Source organism: Epinephelus fuscoguttatus, linkage group LG3 (assembly GCF_011397635.1).
Source record: "Epinephelus fuscoguttatus linkage group LG3, E.fuscoguttatus.final_Chr_v1".
In the NCBI taxonomy this organism is placed as follows: Eukaryota; Metazoa; Chordata; class Actinopteri; order Perciformes; family Serranidae; genus Epinephelus; species Epinephelus fuscoguttatus.
This window is the reverse complement of record NC_064754.1, coordinates 22,117,934-22,139,610: the sequence shown is the minus strand read 5'-3', so window position 1 is coordinate 22,139,610 and position 21,677 is coordinate 22,117,934. Positions and strand designations below refer to the sequence as shown.

Here is a 21,677-nt window from a genome sequence, read left to right as displayed (position 1 = left end):
TCACCTGAAGAGTATGTTGGCATTGTAGACCACCATTAAAGACCAACAAAAAACAAAACCGTTCCATAAAAAGCAGGTATTTTAAGCAAAACATGATCTTCCAACCATAACCAAGTGTTTTTTTGTGCCTTAACCCAACCACAACGTTGTTGAAACATGAAGAAACGTAAGGTTTGTAACATATCCATGGTTTTCAGAAACGTACAATGCTAATATTTTTCTGGTGATTGGGTTGTTTAACTCCACTTTCTAGAAGCAGTTCAGCTTGCTTGGAACCTCAACCAAGGTGGTACCAAAAAAAAAAACGTACCAGTGACTATCCGCAACTTTTGCCAATTGAAAACCAAAAGAGAGCAAGTCAGTAGAGCTCTGCTGCACCATGCAGTGGACATGTGGCATGAGTTAATGTAAAAGCTTCCTGACAGACCGCAAAAGCCACCAAAACATATATGTGCTGAGGTATTAACCTTATAAAGCAGCTCTTTTGGAGTCCTAGTTTTGTACCGAACTGAGCAACAAACTGAACCTACAACTAAAGACAGAAATGTCAGAATCAGCACTGTCTGATGTGATGGCTTCGCTTCAGATCTTTGATCTGAACAGTTTGATCAAAGCAAATTGTATTTTTCATCTCAATATGATGCCAACTCTCAGTTAACATCTTGATGCCCCTGATTGGCTTAAGAGGCAGAGAGATCACTGGTCAAACATGGTAATGTCAGATTTGTGAATATAAGAGACATTGAAGATTAGAGCAGCAAGAAATATCAGAAAGTCACCCGTAGTGGAATAAATGCTAAATGTGAGAGAAGAGATCTTTCTTGTTGAACTGTCAAAGCCTCACTTCAACAGAGTGCGCTGCCGACCTTCAATGGCACAAAACCTTTTGATAGTAGCTTCCATCAAGCGGGGCTCAACCCACCAAAGGGCTACCAGATATGATTATATGAGAAAAAATTATGTTTCTTATTCTGACCTTCTTTACTGATACTAATGCCTTTTTCTTATGTTATACTGGATGGTTGGATGAGTAATGGATAAATTAGGCAGATGTCACAGTCACTCCTTTATTAAACTGCTGACAGGTCATGTACTCACGCAGCCTGTTAAAAAGGGCTCAAAAGTCGACATTGCTTCATTTTAAAGGGGTCACAAGCCAAAAAAGTTCAGAATCACTTCCTTATGACGTCCACACAAAGCCAGTGCTGGAACAGGCTGCTCTGGCCTGAGGTTCTTTTCCACACTCATCTACTTCTTTGCTGACTAAGCTGTCTCCTCAACTCCGAGCAGTCTCAACAAGCTCACTGTTCAGTCCACATCAGGGAGGCAGGGCACAGGAAAAGAATGTTTGTGTAGCAAATACACTGTATGTATATAATGATCTCACAGGTTTCTTTTCATGGAGGGCACGGCTCATGTTTTGTTCGGCTGCATTTTGCCGTGGTAATAAAATTGCTTATTGCGGGGCTAACTCAATTACTCTTGAGAGCTCTTATCATTTTTTACTCAGTGGCGAGAGCGAGCATGAGGCTCCGTGGTGCCGGGATCATCATCAACTTACAGTAGCTGGTGAATTTGAGATCAAAGGAGGTGTGCTCCTCTGAGAAGCAGGCTGGAGGAGGAGTAATTGAATTGTTTGTTGTTTGTTGCTGTTTTCGTTGCTCACCGGCTGTGCTGCAGTAATGGAGAGCAGCTACTATATGGTGAAGGAGAGTTTTCATTTTCTTTGTTTCTCTTCACTTCCTCTGTAAATAGTTACCCACTTCCAAGCTCACTTCCACCTGTATTTTCTTCCACCCACTCACCCCGCCGGTGTGACAGTCTCTCTCTATCCCTCTCCTACTCTGTCTCTTTTGCTTTTTCAGCACTTAAATTTTAATTTGTTGTGCCTCCCCACAATAACTTTCGGTATGTGTCTTTTTTCTCTCTCTTTTTGCTGCAGACAGAACAATTTGTTCACACACTTAAGGATGAATTGGTCAAAAGTGCGCTCTTGGCACTGCATGCAGCACGACCCGGATACGTTTCCAAGAACCAGAAGCAAAACGTGGTGCAAGGAGGCCAACACCAAGGCCACATCCAACAGGACCAGAACCAGAGCCCAGTCCAGGGACTTCCAGGCCACAGTCCAACCACGTCGATCACTGACAACACACCTGTGTGTAATAACGTGGAAGGATCTCAGACCATGACTAGAGGAGAAGGTGGGCCATTAAAGCACCAAGACTCCATACCACACCATAAAGAGTACGACGAGGAGGAATGGGTGAGTGTGACTGCTAATTTTTTTTAATTTTTTTTTTTTTTAATGCTGGCCACAATTACATATACTCTCAGTTCTGAATATATACAGAACGTTTTTAAGACAAAAAAACAGCAGGAGTCAGAAATTTACACACATAATACAAAAAAAACACACACCACCAGGCAAAATAATTACACTCAGATGACAAGGATATGCTGTAGTACATGGCTCTGCAATGTTTTTCAGGCCAAGGACCCTTAAGCTCAAATAGAGACAGAGCAGTGACCATGTACTACATATATAAAATTAAATTGCACTTTAGGTAATGCCTTGAATACTTTTTGGTCTTCTCTTGTTTGTGCTTGCCTGTTGCTAAGTCAGCAGCAGTTGTAGCACGACAAGGTGCGTTAGCCTCACCCTCTGCACTTTAGCAGTTGGTTTGTGAGGTAGACGAGTTACTAAATCACCCGTTGTGGTCCACAAGCATGTACACGTGAAATAATTATACAGCCAACTGGCCAATATGTTTCAATAGTACGTAAATGGATAACTATTAGATGACTAGTTCACCTTGCCGTAATGGATAAGTGCCCCACAGGGATTTAGCGTTAGAAGCCAACATGATTGCACAAGGATTCATGAGTAACATTTAGCCTTGATGTTGTTGGTCATTGGTGCCAAGTACTCTAAATGAATGTTTATTTATGAATAGGCCGATTTATCTTTTCTTAAAATATGTTGGATTTGTGTTAATGTGTATTTTCAGACATGTTTTAATTAGAAAATTATCAAACAAGAATTTGGCAGAGCCCCTGTTGAAGACCCAGGCTGTAGACAGTTCCAGTGTTATTAATCAGATAGAACCAAGTCCAGTTCAGAGGGGTTCACTGTGTCTAAGACTGGTTGCCATATCTTAATAAATCCCTCCATGTTGTCATGAAGGGTGCAGGTCAGCTTATAGAGGGAGTATTTTCAGCACCTCCTTATAACCAGTCGTCCAGCGCACGGACGTCCTTAGAAAACCAAAATGTGAAAATAGTCTTTTTTGCTATATACATGAGTATTCACATCGGTATTGGCTGCCAGAATATACTGAGGAGGCAATAACTCCAAATCATATCCTATTAAAGCAACCACTTCATCTTTCCCTTCTTCCAAAAATGCCTGCATCTCTGCACATTTCCAAAACGTATGTTCATGTGTGCCAATTTCTGAATCACATTTAATGCATTGAGGAGACTCAGACCAGGGACACTTAGCTTGCTTTGCTTGGGGGACAATTTTGCAAAGTGACAGGAGGCCAGGGGCCAGACGCAGAAGCTCCACACAAGTCAGGTGTACATAGGGGCTTTTCTAAGAGTTGAGGACTCTGTTGGGGATCCTCTCCTGGCACTGTCTTTGATAAACGTGTTGTATTTTGATGCTTTCTATGGCACCGCATTTATATTAATAGTACAAAAAAATCCCAGCTTTTATTCAACTTGCTTTCATTGTGAATTAGTAAATAGTTGGGTGGCCACCCAGAACCCCATTGGGGGCCTGTGGACAATAAGTTGAGTATCACTTGCTAAGACCAAGCTTGCCCCTCAGTAATGGTGTACAATGGGGCTGTGTAAAATTTGAAGCTGCGTCTCACCATAAGTATTACAGCTCAGAATAGTTGGTGTGTTTTCTTTTCTTTTCTTTTTTTTTTTGTATAATTATTTTTATTGCTTTTCATTTATCACAAGAGAAAAATCATAACACACTTAGAAAACAAAACAGAGACAATATAATACAAAGTACAAACACATTACACATATACATATATATCCTAGCATAAGCTTAGAGACACACAATCACACACCGAGCTATCCATACACTCACCCATCCATCCACACATAGACCCACAAAGGCACACACACACAATCACACACACAGCCACACACATTACAGTGGGAATAAATCGATGAGTCTTATTGTCCATTTTCCACCTAACTGACCTTGAATGGAGGGGAAAAGAAAAGACAGACAAGATGAGTAAACATTCCTATTTCTTTACAAGAGCATTAATCATTATATTCCAAACATTATCAAATTGTTGTGCTTTCCTTTTATCTTTAGCCACCTGTTGCTCCATTTTTAGAATATGCAACATGTAGCGTTTCCAAGGGTGTATAGAGGGAGGTTTTGTGTCTTTCCAATGGTGCAGTATGAGTTTCTTTAATGCTAGTGATGATAATAAAACTATCCAGCTCTTGGGGTACCTCAGTGTGGGATCACTGTGCAAGTTGTTACACAAAGTGATGGAGTTAAGTTTATACTTACCTTATATGTATCATCAATCCATTGTTTCAATTCTATCCATATGGGTTTAATTTTATTGCATTCCCAAAAGGCATGAAATATGGAATCCTCCTTTATTTTACATTTTATACAGTTACTTGATATCTTTTTATTAAATTTATTTATTCTGTCTCGTGTGTAATATACTCTCATCATGATTTTGTATTGAATAAGGCGTAGATTTTTGTTATTTGTTATGTCTTGTGTAGTTTTCCATGATTCGAGCCATTCGTTTGTCAGATACTAACCTAGATCCTTTTCCCAAGCACTTATGATCTTCTTTAATGTGATTTCTGAGTTGTTTGATTTTTGTAATTCTTTATACATTTTATGGGTAAGTTTTGAGCAACTTTCAGAAGTGAATAAAATATTATCTGTTCTACTACATAAATTTAAATTATTTAAATCAAAAGTTTTATCAATGAAATGCGTAATTTGAATGTATTTGGAGTATTCTTTCTTAGTTAAATTGTATTTGGTTATTAGTTGGTCAAATTTTAATATTTTATTGTCTCCCATGAGGTCTTTGATGCAGCGTATCCCATTCTCTTCCCACTTTGTCCATCTGATTGGTTCATTATTAATAGTTAAAAATTTGTTATCCCACAATTTGGTACTAGATGCTATTGAAATGGATTCGTTCAGAGCGACCTTTATGGTTTACCAAATTTTAATTGTATTTTTTGTAGTTTTTTCATTTTTGGCAAATAATTTAAGAAATAAGTTACTGGGGGTTAACTGTGCATTTTCTACTTGATTCCAAGGTTGTTCTGAAGAATTTGCCACTATGTGATATATATAGAAACTTTGTGATGCTAAGTAGTATTTTTCTAAATCTGGTAAATTAAATCCTCTGTTTTCTTTTTGTAGTTGTAAAATTGATTTGTTTATTCTTGCAGGTTTACCTTGCCATATGAATTCAGATAATTTTGAGTAAATTGTTTTAAAAAAAGTTCTCAGTGGTAGTATAGGAGTTATTGAAAAAGTAAAGTAAGTGTTTTCTATAGATGATGCCCAGATATTTTCTCCTCTTTGACATTCTAGATGAATCTGCCACTGCTTTCAAATGTGACAACTTTTCCAAGTTATTAAGAAATCTTTTAAAGTTGTGACTTGTTAGAGTTTTATTTATTTTTATGTACAAGCTGACAACCTGTCATTTTTTCATTGACGCTGGCCAACATGGTGGAGCACACACAGGGAGATAAACTATTACTGTATTACGGACAAATCACTATTATGGTAACTAATTTCAGTTACTTGCCCAGTTGGATTTCATGCTTAACATTACTCTTTTTTTAATGAGAGGGTGTTTTCAAAGGACTTTCAACATTTCATCATAACAAACTGACTGCAGAATATTATTTTGTTGTATCCTTGTCACTGAATCTTAAGTCATGCTGCTTGTTTTCACTGAAGTGTGTATGGTTTGTTTGCATGTGAGGACGGCATCTGCCTCACTGACAGCAGGAGTTTGTCATGAATTCTGCACACCAATGCCTAATTATCGCTCAAAATATTCCTCACCGTTATATGATGTTCAAACCATATTTTTGAAGCACAAAAATACACACCACATTTTACAACACACACACGTTTGGATTGTCACACACGCACACAAAAGTGAAAGCATGTATTCGTCCGTTAGCAGTTGGAGTTCAGGAAAAACAAGAGAAAGCTGGAAACAATTGAAACACTTTGAGAGTAATCTCAGAATAGCCAGACAGCTATTTCCTTTTGACCTTTTGGACACACAGCCAGTTTAAATTGTAAATGGAAACACCTTCTTTTTTTTAGACATATTGAAGTTATTTTTATGATTTCAGCTGTTTTAACAGTTTCAGGGTTTTTTTATATATGTTTTAGTTTCCTTTAATTTCACAATCTCAAACAGAGTGAGAAGGAGAGATCGCATCAGTGAGGCTGATCTGACCGCTGATTGTATGTTCGGCTCTTTTAGGACAGGGTGTGGGCCAACGTGGCCAAATGTCTCAACTGTGTAATCGCCATGGTGGATAAACTCCAGGAGGAAGACAACAGCAAGCAGGAGCCGGTCCCCGAGCAGCAGCTCGCTGATGTCATCACCTCACACAACCCCGGTAAATAACTATGTTTGTGAAGCGCAGTCATCAATCAGTGAAACATCTATTAAATGTGGCTATGTTTATGCTGTGAATGGGTGTAATTTTGCACATTGGCACACAACAGACCAACACTGGAAACCCTGTTCTACTATTAAGTCTTGTTATCTGATGTTGGCTGGTTAGTATTGAAAAACATTAGTTGATTGTAGCCTAGAAACATGAAGGTTGTATTTTATTGTAATGGAGGTCTATTCATTCCTGCACTTTCTAAACCACTTTTCCTGTTTTAAATTAAGCAGTGATGTACTGTTATTTGTTGTAGACTAGAAAGGGTCGGGACACATGCTGCGTCTTTGAATAGCCGCGACCTCCGGGGCTGACAAATGAAGCCAACACTGAAATGCCAAAAACTGCAGTTCTTTGAACGGCCACTTGAGGCTGACTGCAGAGGCCGGTTTTGGTGAATTTCTCCAGCAGCAGAATCAGAACCCAAAGTCAACTCAATGCTTATCATGAATCACATGTACTAAATTTAAACTTTCCATTTAGTGGTTCCCCACTGGAGGGTCGTGGTCCAAAATTGGGTTGCAGGTCAATTCAGAATGGACCACAAGTGCCTGGCAAACGTGTCAGATTTGTAAAATACACTATATTTTTTTAGTACAGTGAATCTCTGGCACAGACCTTTTATTTTGAAGTGCCATTTCCTGTTGTAGAGTGAGTGACTAGGGGTGTTTTCACACTTGGTCCTTTTCAGCCCTCTAAGCAGACTCAGAGCAGTGACTCTCCAAGACAATTTAGACCCCTCTGAAGCGAACCATACTCAGAGTTTGGTCCACTTCAAGTCCGCGGTGTGGTTCACTTAACCTGTGTCTTGTGAACACAAAGCTCTCCAGGTTCTCTTTGCCATTGTATGTAGCCCTCTAGATCACATGTTGTTGTACTGGGATGCCTGAAAAAACAGACGAAACCACGCTGGCCTGCAACGCTTACAGGGACGCAGGACGAGGAGTAATTTGGTCCACAGAAGAAACTGCACGTCTTCAGATGTGGAATGTAGAATACATCAAACGGCAATAGTCTAAAGCACACAGAAACTTTGAAGTTCATCTGAAAGCGAGGGGGTTCATACTGTAACTGCACTGCAGTGCCACGTCAAAGCAGAAACAAAACTACGTCTATATACAGTACAGGCCAAAAGTTTGGACACACCTTCTCATTCAATGCGTTTTCTTTATTTTCATGACTATTTACATTGTAGATTCTCACTGAAAGCATCAAAACTATGAATGAACACGTGGAGTTATGTACTTAACAAAAAGAGGTGAAATAACTGAAAACATGTTTTATATTCTAGTTTCTTCAAAATAGCCACCCTTTGCTCTGATTACTGCTTTGCACACTCTTGGCATTCTCTCGATGGGCTTCAAGAGGTAGTCACCTGAAATGGTTTCCACTTCACAGGTGTGCCTTATCAGGGTTAATTAGTGGAATTTCTTGCTTTATCAATGGGGTTGGGACCATCAGTTGTGTTGTGCAGAAGTCAGGTTAATACACAGCCGACAGCCCTATTGGACAACTGTTAAAATTCATATTATGGCAAGAACCAATCAGCTAACTAAAGAAAAACGAGTGGCCATCATTACTTTAAGAAATGAAGGTCAGTCAGTCCGGAAAATTGCAAAAACTTTAAACGTGTCCCCAAGTGGAGTCGCAAAAACCATCAAGTGCTACAACGAAACTGGCACACATGAGGACCGACCCAGGAAAGGAAGACCAAGAGTCACCTCTGCTTCTGAGGATAAGTTCATCCGAGTCACCAGCCTCAGAAATGGCAAGTTAACAGCAGCTCAGATCAGAGACCAGATGAATGCCACACAGAGTTCTAGCAGCAGACCCATCTCTAGAACAACTGTTAAGAGGAGACTGCGCGAATCAGGCCTTCATGGTCAAATAGCTGCTAGGAAACCACTGCTAAGGAGAGGCAACAAGCAGAAGAGATTTGTTTGGGCCAAGAAACACAAAGAATGGACATTAGACCAGTGGAAATCTGTGCTTTGGTCTGATGAGTCCAAATTTGAGATCTTTGGTTCCAACCGCCGTGTCTTTGTGAGACGCAGAAAAGGTGAACGGATGGATTCCACATGCCTGGTTCCCACTGTGAAGCATGGAGGAGGAGGAGGTGTGATGGTGTGGGGGTGTTTTGCTGGTGACACTGTTGGGGATTTATTCAAAATTGAAGGCACACTGAACCAGCATGGCTACCACAGCATCCTGCAGCGACATGCCATCCCATCCGGTTTGTGTTTAGTTGGACGATCATTTATTTTTCAACAGGACAATGACCCCAAACACACCTCCAGGCTGTGTAAGGGCTATTTGACCAAGAAGGAGAGTGATGGAGTGCTGCGGCAGATGACCTGGCCTCCACAGTCACCGGACCTGAACCCAATCGAGATGGTTTGGGGTGAGCTGGACCGCAGAGTGAAGGCAAAGGGGCCAACAAGTGCTAAACACCTCTGGGAACTCCTTTAAGACTGTTGGAAAACCATTTCAGGTGACTACCTCTTGAAGCTCATGGAGAGAATGCCAAGAGTGTGCAAAGCAGTAATCAGAGCAAAGGGTGGCTATTTTGAAGAAACTAGAATATAAAACATGTTTTCAGTTATTTCACCTTTTTTGTTAAGTACATAACTCCACATGTGTTCATTCATAGTTTTGATGCCTTCAGTGAGAATCTACAATGTAAATAGTCATGAAAATAAAGAAAATGCATTGAATGAGAAGGTGTGTCCAAACTTTTGGCCTGTACTGTATATTATACATATAGGTGACCAGGAAGAGGACTGAGGCCCCGTCAGAGCTGAAGCTGACCATAAAGACAAGGGAGTCCTTCTTCAGATTAACTGACAATGTCATCACAAAAAGAACGGAGACCCTTTTTTGTTGGTCCACTTTCAGGGGACTGAGTTCGGTTTGTTTAAAAAGGACTATATGTGAAAACACCCTAACAGACAGCTACTTGATAGAGACGGCAAACTAGCTCAACAACATGGCCAAACACAAGTATGAAGTTTAACATACAAAGCTGTGTGGACCTTGAACTAATGACTAAGGAGAAATCTGGACCCTCTGGCTGGTCCAGTTGGGAACCACTGCTCTAGATAAACTTTGCTCCCTTCATTCTTACCTGCAGAGAGTAATCCAAACACCTCTTGGGAGCTCACGTCTAACATATGCAGAATAAAATATCCTACAGCGGCACCAACGGGTGGCACAACAAGGTGTTTGTGCATGATTGGTCCGTCTATCTGTATTAATTGTCTTTGTGTGTGTTAATTACAGCAATTAAATGAAGCTCTTCGATATCTGCAGACAGCCTGGTGTGTGAGAAAAGTTCACGCTGAGAGATGATTCAGACGTCAACTGTTTGATCTCCTCGGTCTGTTAAAGTCTAAACCACAGAAATACAAAACTTGAAGAGCTTTTTAAATATAGTAAATAGATTCTGTATGAAATTGATTGGTTTTATGAAAATGTATCTTCCAATTTTGGAGGTTGCTTTTCCTCCTCAGTTACAAAGATACTGTGATGCATCATAGGTATGTAGTATACTGCAGAATTGTCCATCATTATAGTTTGCAGCACATGCTGATCATATTGTGTCGTGACTTGCCAGAGATATTCCACTCCTGTTCCTGTCCCAAAACAGTAGCTAGTTTTATCTTAAGGAGAGCTGTTTTTGCCAAAATTTATAATAATAAACAAAAACAAATACATTTCACTGCGAGGGAAAAAGCACTGAATAGCCAATGTTTTTCAGTATATCTACAGCCTGAGTGAGGCAAGACTCTGGTCCAATTTAGAGGCTCCCTGTTGTTTAAGCATTAGCAAAAGAGAAACTTAAACCGTTGCCAGAGAAGTGGATGAAAGCAATATTTGATATGCAGAGCCATTCACTGTTGACCGCAAGCTGCCCAGTCTTCCCTTACGTCCAATGAAATCCTGCCTCAAGCTTGTGTCCAGACAAGTACCCAGCCTGTTACGACTGCCAACTGGCACGCAGAGCGGCGGCATTAGTCTGACCAGGCGACAAGGAGAGGCTCTGTGCGTGTGTGTGTGTTTGTGTCTGTGTGTGCATTTGTGCAAGTGTTGGTGCATTTGTATCATTTTGTGGCTGTGCGTGCCTGTATGCCTGCATGTGTCTATCTTCCCGAGTGTGCTGGCAGGTAGGAACAAGGCCACCTGCCCGGTGTTCAGTCTGAAAGGGAAGCTCAACCTCCCCGAGCACCTTTATTAAGACGCTGAACAGGCTCAGAGCAAGTGGTCATCTGCTTGTCTAAATACAAACACGGACAGAATAATGAGAGAGGCTTTATCTCCTATAGCGGAGACCGGTGAAGCCCGGGCTTTTGATGACAAGGCGTTGTGGGGGTTTTGATGTTTGGACAGGTGGGCTGGCGGAGAGATGACAGCTGGAGTTCTGTTTCCTCCTTCTCTGTGCGGAGGCGATATTTGCAGAATGAGATAAGCCATGATTTTTCTGACAAGGGCAAGGCTGATGTGCCATACATTATTGGTGGTATCCAAATGTGCTTGTGAGTGTCTGTTTTTGTGTGTGTGTGTGCCTGTCTACACTGATCCCCACTTACCCCCAAGAACTTTTCAATATGCTGAAGTTTAACAGAATGCATAAAGGGAAAACTAGTTGGACACATTGCTTAAGCAACACTGCCCCCTGTTGGCTGCAGAGGAGATCATCAGAAACTTGTTTTGGATGGAGGAAATGTGTATAAGTCACCATGAAATCATGCTATAGCTGTGTCCCAATTCCTACACACTGTTTCTAAGCAGGTTTTGAGTATGCACTGTGACAAAATTAAGTATACTCAAAGAAGTTTGTATGCATACTGAATCCATTTCATCTTTGAGTGTGCTCTTGATATACAGTATTGTCTCACAGTGGAATACACAAAGGAAACCGAGGAGCTAATCACAGCTGTAAGAGTTTATAAATCTTACCTTAATATCAAATCAATGTATCATGACAATGTGCATGTACAGTAGTACACAGTGCATACCTGGGATTTCCAAACAGTTGTATTTGTACTTTACGGGGTACTTCTGCAGTTGTCAGGCTCAACTAATTAACTCAACCGTACCCAACTAACTCAGCTACTTGTAATCTGATTCCAAGATATTCAATCATTCATTCATTTTCCGTAACCGCCTATGCTGTTACGGGTCGCGGGGGTGCTGAAGCCTACAGCCAGTTTAGAGTCAACAATTAACCTGCATGTCTTTGTATTGTGGAAGGAACCCGGAGAACCCAGAGAAAACCCACAGGAAGAACATGCGTTCCAAGTCCACACAGAGGGGCCCAGAGGGGCTTCCCCACCATGAGGTTCGAGCTCCCCCACCGAACCAGGAACCCAGTTGCTGTGAGGCAACAATGCTAACCACTTCATCACCGTGCCACCCTGATTACAAGAGAGATAGATATGTTAGAGATAGGATAAGGAGCTTGGACATCTGGAGGGAACTAGGAGTAGAGTCACTGCTGCTTTGCATTGAAAGGGGTCAGTTGAGGTGGTTTGGGCATCTGATCAGGATGCCTCCTGGGCACCTCCCGTTAGAGGTGTTCCTGGTGTGTCCCACTGGCAGGAGCCCCCGGGGCAGACCCAGAATACGCTGGAGGGATTACATATCTGGTCTGGCTTGCGAATGCCTTGTGGTGCTCCAGGAGGAGCTGGAAAGCGTTGCAGAGAAGAGGGACGTCTGGAATACCTTGCTCAGCCTGCTGCCCCTGCGACCAGCCAGGCCAGCTTTGCACCAACCAAACAGTTGGCACACCGTCACTGTCAAATGGAGTACAGCCATTGACTTTCACTTTACAGTGTCTCTCTCTGTTATGTCTCACTGTAATGTCTTGTTCCAGCAGAAATTACACCACACGAAAGAAGTAAAGAGGCAATTTCACCATGTCTTCAATGACCTACAGTACAGTGTGAGGTGGCTGTCCGGCATTTGGGCAATAAATTTAAGGGGCCATGTTTTTCTTGTACAGCAATGACCAGCACAAGCAGTACTCAGTTTGGCTTTTAGACTTCCCTCTGGCTATGTGATGGCTTTGTCAGATTTGTCGGAAATACTCGGGGCAAAGGCACAGCAATAACCTAATGATGATGAAAATGAAAACAAACTGTTTAAATTCAATAGATGTGTTTGAATTTTCATTAAAATAAGGTTTAATGGAGGGGCTACTGTATGGCCACATGTATTTGTTTTACTCACATTATGGCATAATGGCTGTTAATATACTGTTAGGAATATCCTTTTGTTGCCTTTTCACAATGTGGCAGAAGGTAACCCTTTCTTGTCCCAAAGAAGGGGAGTATATGCATTTGTTTAAATATTGCTGTTTCTGATTATTTTCTGTCCCAACTGCCTTAATAAAAAAGAATAAAAATTAAAAAAAAAGGTTTAATATAATTAAAGCAGTCTGCATTGATCTATAAATGATCTGATCATTCTTACAGTATCTGTTGTACACAGCTGCGTACTGCCCTTCTCAGTTCATGCAGCTGTCTGAAGGCATCAGGACAGATATGTTGATAAATCCTCCGCCTTTGATTTGAGAAGTGCTGCGCCACAGCGTGGTGCCATTACACTGTGTTTACCTTGATTAAATTACATGCAAACAACACCAGGCTGTTAAAAACAACCACACACACCTGTACACACACATCAGAGTGGTTCATAAGAACTACTTAGTTTCTGTGTTTATTCGGGAGACATCAGATTACTTTAATTATGATCATTAATTATGTTCATCATTGCCTCCATCCCAACTTTTTTTTTTTTTAAACAAACATGGTGTTTGAAGTTTTATTCTTGATTTGTATTATGGTGCAAATGCTGGTGTGTCACATCAATTATGATATGATGTGATTATTTAGGACATAATGTGGTGTAGAATTATGACTGAAATAGTGTCGGATTGATGCGATCATGTAAATGGCGTCAACAAAAAAACTGCTCACCATATGCCTTTGGTTGCAGATTTGTGGTGCTGTGTGTTCACGTCATGCCACTATCCAAACAACAATATAATTTCCTGGAGGAGTGTAGAGTTAATGTTTTCATACTTTGCTGATTGGCACAGCTGTTGCAGAGCTGTGAGACCAGTGATGTGACTGGCTCAAAGTTTATTTATTCTTGATATTTATAATTATCACCACACCCTATGATCCATATTTTTAATTCAGCCAGCCCCTTTACACTTTACACAGCTGGGCATATGCATGAACCAAAATAGCAGGTGTGCTTGGAGACACCCGTACAGCCCCTGACCGACAACTCTGTGCTTGTTGTTGCACTTGCGTGATTTTGAAAGAGCCAAAGTGTTGCCCTGAGGAAACACTAGCACTGAAAGTAAAATAAATACATTTACTGATATGAAAGATACATGCATTGGCCAATTATTTGCCATTATACACTTTGCCTAAAAATAACAAAAATATTGAGACCATGTGCTTATAACTTTATGCCCATCGTGTGCATACATGTTTTTTGTGTTCCGTTTTTTTATGTGGGTTCCTTTAGTTCACAGCTGGCCTGTTTCCTATAAACAGCTTGAAATATGTGTGTGTTGTTTTAAGTTTCCCTTTCTGGTATATCCTCCCCACTTGCTAAGAAACATGAATGGCTGAACCGGTTTCACCTTGCAGATAAACTCTATGTTGTTTCTGGCTGTGAACACAGGCGTTAAGACATATTGTAATCTACAACCACATCATAACTGTCATTCCATCTATGTCTGCACCTCCTCCCCTTTTTATTCCCTCCTTCTCTGCAGGCGACTGGAGGGAGCAGCTGCGTCCTCTGGTGACCAGGTTAACTGAGTGTGTGATGGAGGTGGTGGAGAAGGCAAAGAGAGCCATGACCTTTGTGCTCCTGCAGGAGGCAGCCTGCAGCATTCCACAGGGCTTCCTCCTCCAACAGAGGCGAGACGTGGTCTTCAGTCAGGCAGTAGGTAGCCACACCGAGATAATAAACAATTCTTCAGAAGTCCTCAGCAGTTTACCTGTCTTAGGTTATCTGAGCTGGAGGTTTTTCTTTGCAAGACACCCCTAGTAAATGTTTGATTGTTTTCCACTTATGTTTACAAAACCAGTCACTGACAATCTCTCACTTTGTAAATTCAAATGTCAAAGTAACCTGGACTTTTTAATTTCAGTCAGTTGGACTGTAAAACAGTTTATCATCGAACTGTCTGTCCTTAGTGGTCCAAAGTGCAGCTCAAAGTCCAATCTCGTGCCTGGCTTGTTTAAACAACATTAAAACTGTTCCTCACACGTCATTTAATGTTCACATACAGTCAGATGTAAGCTGTCAAGTTTACTCCAACAGGTTCCATTCATTTGACAGGTTGTGTATCAAGACTTAATCCTACATTACCTACTTCAACAAGCTTAAAACAAACTACTACCAATGCAGTGACAACTTTCTTTATCATAAGAGAATTACAACTCAGACGTTGATGTATTAATTCAGCTGTGAGGCTACAGCTGTAGTTTCCATTGTCCACTATTCAAATGATCAGTGATTTGATCCCCAGCTCCTCCAGTCCGCATGTGAAAGTATCTTTAGGCAAGATACTGAACCCCAAATTGCTCCTGATGCTGGCCAATTGGTATGTGAGTACAAGTGAATGTTTAACTGAGTAGCAGGTGGCATCTTCTAATGTAGCCACGGCCACCAGTGTATGACAACGTACGTGATTGTGACAAGAAGTGTAAAAGCAATTTTGGTGTTCGGAAGACTAGAAAGGCTCTATACAAACCTATCAACCATTTACCACATTCTTTGCTTACCATTTTATGTGCATACAGTTTGTGACTGCTGTTTGGGCCAAGGACAACCTGAAGGAGAGTCGGCTTAAACGCGTGTGTGTACGTGTGTGTGTTTTTTCTCACAGCTGGCAGCCTTAGCCTGTGGTTTTGTCATGAGGCTGTACGCAGGAATGCAGGACCAAGGCTTCCTGAGGCAGCTCCACCTGGTTGGCCTGGTGGCCCAGTTTGAGAGTCTGCTCAGCACCTACAGTGAGTCAATTCTTAAGATTAAAACCAGGACTGGCAACCTCAAAACCTCCACTGAACACAGCTGTTCACTTTTATTGGCTTTCTAGACAGGACAATCATAAAAGAATGGTTAACATGTTGAGTGAATGTGAAGCTGTAACGAATCATAACATGTACAAAGCAAAGTGCAAAGTGATGACTCACTGCTTTTTTTTTTTTTTTTTTTTTTGCTTTTTACTACAGGCACTTTTATATCTTCTTTATACTTATACGTGTTTCAGGTGAGGGTTGACCAGAGTGCCATTGATGGATTCTTATCAGATCAGTTCCTTGTAGTTTCCTTTCTTCTAGTTACCTGCTCCACTCAGATCAAAGTTCTCATTCACTCTGGTTTGTCAAAACTCCCGGTGCAGCTCTCAAGGAAGTGAAGTGGGTGGGTCATTAAAATAAGCAGCTGAAAGACAGCTCACGCCTTCACCCATTTTATGATGAGACACTACAGGTGAATAGGGTAAAATTTTAAAATAATAGATATCATCATGAATCTTCCTCAGTTGATTACTTACAACAGTATGAAAAAAAATGTATTACAAGTTTTTAAAATTGTAATGTTTAATTATGCAAATTAGGCATTGTCTCATTAAATATGTGCTAACTTGCATATATTTTAAGAAGATAAATCTGAACATCTGATAAAGCCAGGTGTAAAATTATTTTTTCATTTTGTTTACATATAAGATGAGAAAAAAAAATACAGAGGGATTTAAGGATATCTGCTTTTATTACGTAGAAATTCAAAATATACTGTCCATAGCCTTAAAAAAAATCGATTTTCGCCATATTTTTGGGAATAAAATGTCACATAAATCAGGCTAGGAATGATTTATTAACAAATCCCTCTGTAAATATCTTCAGAATATAGCTAGGTGTATAACTGGAAAGTTTGGTGTACACAGGTGCTACAGAGGCTGAGATGTTCGACTTGGAGTATGACAAAAAACTAATTTTGAGAAAACAGCATTCAAAGATTTACGTAGGGGAATTTAACACATTTCTATTGCTCACAAACAGAATAAATGTTCAGACCTTAAGTAATAATATAGCATATTTCAAGCTCATGAAAATTGGTCATTTAATAACATGACAACTGTAGTAACCCAACTAATAAACATATTAACTGTTTGGTAAATTTGGGAGAAACTTACTGCCGCAAGTAGACAACATGTAATAAAATAAACATGTAAATGTTTAATTTGAATGTTTTATTTACAGCAGTTTGAAAGAATACATATTCAAGGAGTAAACTAGCCCAAAATCTCAAAATTTACCTCTGCATAAAAAATAGATGTTTTTGCCTGCCATGTCTCGCCTTAACCCTCTTTATGATGAAAGTAATCCCTCTGCAGAATAGAACATGGGCAGGCTCTTAATTAAATTCATAATCCAGGTTTAGCCCTCTGGCATTTTAAAAATTCAGCTGAACTCACCTTTGTTTTAATTAACTAAAAAAATGTGTGATGAGCAATAATTGAATCGGTACTAATTAAATTTTATTGAACTGTTAAAGGTGAGGAGATCGGCATGCTGGAGGACATGGAGGTTGGAATCTCAGACCTGCAAAGAGTCGTGTTCCAGATTACAGAGGCCAAGACAGACGACCTCAGTGACCTCCAGCCTTTAGTGTGTGGCCGACGGTGAGTCATCATCTCCTTCTCTGTTTGCTTTTCTTTGCTTGAATGTAACATTCAGTTAGTCTCTGTATAAGATGATGGTATCTACTAATGTCAGCAGGTCAGTACACTGTGAGGAACAAGTGCAGATAACTCAATTGTAAGTCTCTCAACGAGCATTAATATTACAAACATCATTGTAAGACTTGAGAGTAATGCTTTATTTTACAGGTCTTATAGTTTGTATGCCTCCACAACGACAACCGTTATGGCCGGAGGAGTTATGTAATCAGGTTGTCTGTCCATACATATATACGTCCCATCCTCACAAACATGATAGCTTAAGAACACCCAGAGGGAATTTACTCAACTTTACACATACACTGAACTCTGAATCTCTGAACTCCTTCATATCTACACACCGGCCTGTACTCTTAGATCCTTTTCTGCAATCCAACTCACATGGAGACCTGCACTGATGATGACTTTATGATGATGATGATGAGTTTTTGTCAGGTCATTTTATTAACTTTTATTGTATATTACAGAATTGCTTGATGTTATGATCTATGGATACGTTGCCGCTTTTTTTTATCTGTGTCTTGTAAAGTGTCCTTGAGTGCTTTGAATGCCGGCTATAACTAAAATGCATTATTATTATTATTTTAATTTTATTTTCTTTATTGTTTTAAAATTATTTTTATTTATTTATTATTTATTTATTGGTAGGAGTATATGTAGATGATGAACTGATAAGATTTTGTAGGTCAAAGGTCACTGTGACCTCACAAAGCATGTTTTTGGCTATAACCTAAGAATTCATACACTAATTATGACAACATTCCACACAAATGAATAATAGGATACAATTATGAAGTGGAGACATTTTATTTCCAAAAGGTCAACTTCATTGACATCATAATGTTTACTGACTATGCAGGCCAAACGTTAGGAACAGAAGAGTAGACATTTGGTCAGGTACTGAGTTGGTGACACTAATGTTGGGCTTCCATTGTGAAACTGTGGTGTATGTATGGATCATTTGTATGGATCTTATATACTTCTGGGTTGTAAATGTGTGTAAGGCATCCATATTTTGCCACAGTTTGAACTTAATACATTTTCTTAAATTCCTTCAAAGTCTTCACAACATATATTACAGAATCTGAATTTAGAGGAATGTAATCACAGTCTCAGAGTAGAACTGTTTCCGCACAGTCTCCGTTTACTTGAGCTTTACTGTACAAATGTTTCACTCTAACATAAGCTAATTATAGCCAGTCATTTCCTCTTTGACAAGAATCTGTTTACTGTGCTAACCTCATGAAACCTCCCTCTCCATGTCCGGACTTTCACACTAACATAAACCTCCTTCATTATTCCTACAGCTGAGTGTTTTCACGAGTTTCAGATCAAATATTAACCACACTATGAGAATGCAGAGGTGTTAAGGTGAACTTCATGTGACTCTTCTTAAGGAGTCACAGGAGTGTGTGAACAGTAATTTAAAAAAGACAAGGACATTATTGTTTACAGTGTGTCATATTCAGCATACTGAGAAAAATAGTGAGTATTGAACAGTTCCAATTATTAGTTGCTGTAAAAGTGCTGGTAGTGATATTGACTACTAAGATCAAAAGTGGTTGTCTGCTCTGCTTTTTGTGCTTTCTTTCTCGAAATTCAGCCAGTGAATTAAGTTCCGGACCCTAGGGCATGGGTTCAGTTATTGTCTTGTTACAGAGTATTTATTATCTGCTCTCTGACCATAATTATTATAGGTATTTGTGATTTATCTGGTGCTTCGGGGGCCAATTCCTGCTACAATGGGTGTGTTTGTTTGTCCAAAAATTATAGCAAGGCTCGGTCCTAAGGGGCATTAAGGTAAGAGCTGTTTGGGCCAAACAAAGTCCCAAGTGACCTACAAAATGGGGAAAATGCTTTGTGATAACACACCAAGGAGCACTGTTGTACTGTACAGCCGGTAATGAGCAAGTCGCTCTGAATTTTGAATCTTGGTGAACTTTTGTCCACATGAGCTAAATATTTTTTTCAGGAGTCACAACTGTGCTGTCATGCCTCCGCAGTTTGAATACCCTCCCCCTACTCCACTAAAACCATAGTTCACTTGTAGTAAGCTTGCCGCAGTAAGGTCAAGCCAGTTTCCTCAAGCTGGTCACTGTGGACATTATGCCAAGTGTGATAAAACGATACACTCCTCTTGCACCACCCCCCTCTGTGTCAATCTGTAAGGCAATCTGTTTTACACACTTACACTCACTTTCTCTCATGCATACACACAATCAGTCTCTCTTTATACAGCTTGCTCAAGCCTGTCTTAGGTGTCAAATTGTACAACTTCCCAAACATATCAGATTCTACAGCATTGCAAAACATATTGAATTTCTGAATCATGTTTCTCTTTTACCTTCCTTTTCTTTTTTTTCTCTCTCCCTGCTTTCAGAGACCACTTCACTGTAGAAGTGCCATTACCACGACTGGTTTTCCAGACCTTGCCAGAGGAGATCAAGGAGGGCAAGCCTCTACGAGTATTCCCGGTGCTGTTTAACGTGGGCATCAATGAACAGCAAACTATAGCAGAGAGGTACCGCTGACAGTCTTTGTTCACTTTCATCTAATGCACTTAAGGACAAGCACTCTTTGAGGGAACTTGTTAACCAAGGCCAGTGTAGTCTTAAACGTATCATAACCACACAAAGAACTGGAGTCATGCATGGCTTATTCTTTGTTTTTCATTCTTGCAAAGTGCATCTACATACAGACATTGAATTAAAGTAATCCATCTGTGCAGGAGGCATTCAAAACTGCAATGGTGTAGTCACTTTACTTCATAGGCAAAGAACGAGTTTGACATGTAACTACACATTTGCTTATGTTAACTGGTTGAAAATGTTTCAGGATTTCTCTAAACTATTTTAATGTTCTGTCACCTTTTCTTTCAACTGAGCGCAGCATTCACTGTTCGCCATTATGATAAAGTGTCAACTGTTAAAAAGTTTTTTGGAGTGTCTTGGTGATGCTCGAACATCACTGCCCTTACCCTCTCCGTCATCCTCACAGGTTTGGCGATATCTCTCTACAAGAAAGAATAAACCAGAGGAACTTTGAGATGTTAGAAGCCTATTACAAATCATTAAGTGAAAAGGTGCCACTAGAATGTAAGTACGCAATTTTCTTTTCTTTATCTTTGTAAATCTTTGAAAAAATAGTGGGACTTGTGTTGCAGGTAAAAATTAAATTGTAAATTAAATTGTTAAATTGTTTTAATATGCATTGACTATCTTATGAGTTTACCACATCGCAGCAATACATTACCACTTTATCAGTTAGAAAGTTGGTCTTGTAATTTAATCATCTAAAACGAAGTGTGAGAAGGATGAAGTAAAGGTTTATTTCTTTTGTGTGTTAACACACAACCTGGCCTTAAACTTTTATTTTCATTAGAACGAAACAAATAAAAGAACCACTGACGGGCGGTGTGTTTTGTGTCTTCTATGAACAGGTCTACCGTGTTTTCAGACACAGACTGACATAAAGGAATTACTTGAAACCCTGGGCCAGAATGTAGTTACAAAGAAGAGAAAGAATGTGGAGATACTATGGATTGCTGGAACGGTGAGCAGTGCATCCATTGTGACTTTCTGTCCTTGTCAAGGAAGGCAGTTTTCTCTGAACCGTGTAAATAAACTTTCTGTCATGAATAACCAAGGTAACTGCGATGTGTTAACGCTTAGATGCAGTCTAGTATTAACTTTTTGACATGTTGATATTTCATGGGCTTTAATGGGAGCGTTGAGCCGAACAAACTGTAACTGCCTGAACGTGATGGATTGACTTCGGAAGAAGATACGGTATAGATGCTGACCTTTCACCTGATATTCAGTATCTGTCAGTGAAATGTTATACATGTTCCTACAGTGCATGTGATTCACAGAACTTACTGTAAGAATCTGTTAAAACAAGACTAAGGGCCCCATTTAAACGATCTATAGCGCATGGTCTAAAGTGCATGACACAAGTGCATTTACGGTGTGTCCAGTAGCACTTTTGTCAGTTAAACGGTGCAAAATCTGGGTGCAAAATAAGGCGCAAAGGGCAAAAGGGTTGTATTTTGTCTCCTTATTAATCATAAGTGTTTGGGGTAACACATGAATTCAATCAATCAGAATGTCATCTCCCATTTCCTTTAAAAGCCTTTACCTGGTTCACTGCTGTTTACACGGCCAATTCAGCAAATTGGAGAAGCGTGCGG

General features: G+C 40.0%; 1 protein-coding gene across 7 annotated transcripts in view; it reads left to right on the top strand.

Annotated features, from left to right (window-relative positions):
- The window catches only part of inpp4b (inositol polyphosphate-4-phosphatase type II B), a 311,501-nt gene that overhangs the window by 273,360 nt on the left and 16,464 nt on the right, over nucleotides 1–21,677 (top strand). For all 7 annotated transcript variants that reach the window (XM_049567168.1, XM_049567159.1, XM_049567186.1 and 4 more), the window contains 8 exons: nucleotides 1,943–2,266; nucleotides 6,531–6,669; nucleotides 14,513–14,685; nucleotides 15,635–15,758; nucleotides 17,305–17,431; nucleotides 19,869–20,009; nucleotides 20,486–20,583; nucleotides 20,928–21,040. In XM_049567168.1, the coding sequence (XP_049423125.1) occupies nucleotides 1,943–2,266; nucleotides 6,531–6,669; nucleotides 14,513–14,685; nucleotides 15,635–15,758; nucleotides 17,305–17,431; nucleotides 19,869–20,009; nucleotides 20,486–20,583; nucleotides 20,928–21,040 (1,239 nt within the window). The remainder of the gene's footprint in view (nucleotides 1–1,942; nucleotides 2,267–6,530; nucleotides 6,670–14,512; nucleotides 14,686–15,634; nucleotides 15,759–17,304; nucleotides 17,432–19,868; nucleotides 20,010–20,485; nucleotides 20,584–20,927; nucleotides 21,041–21,677) is intronic.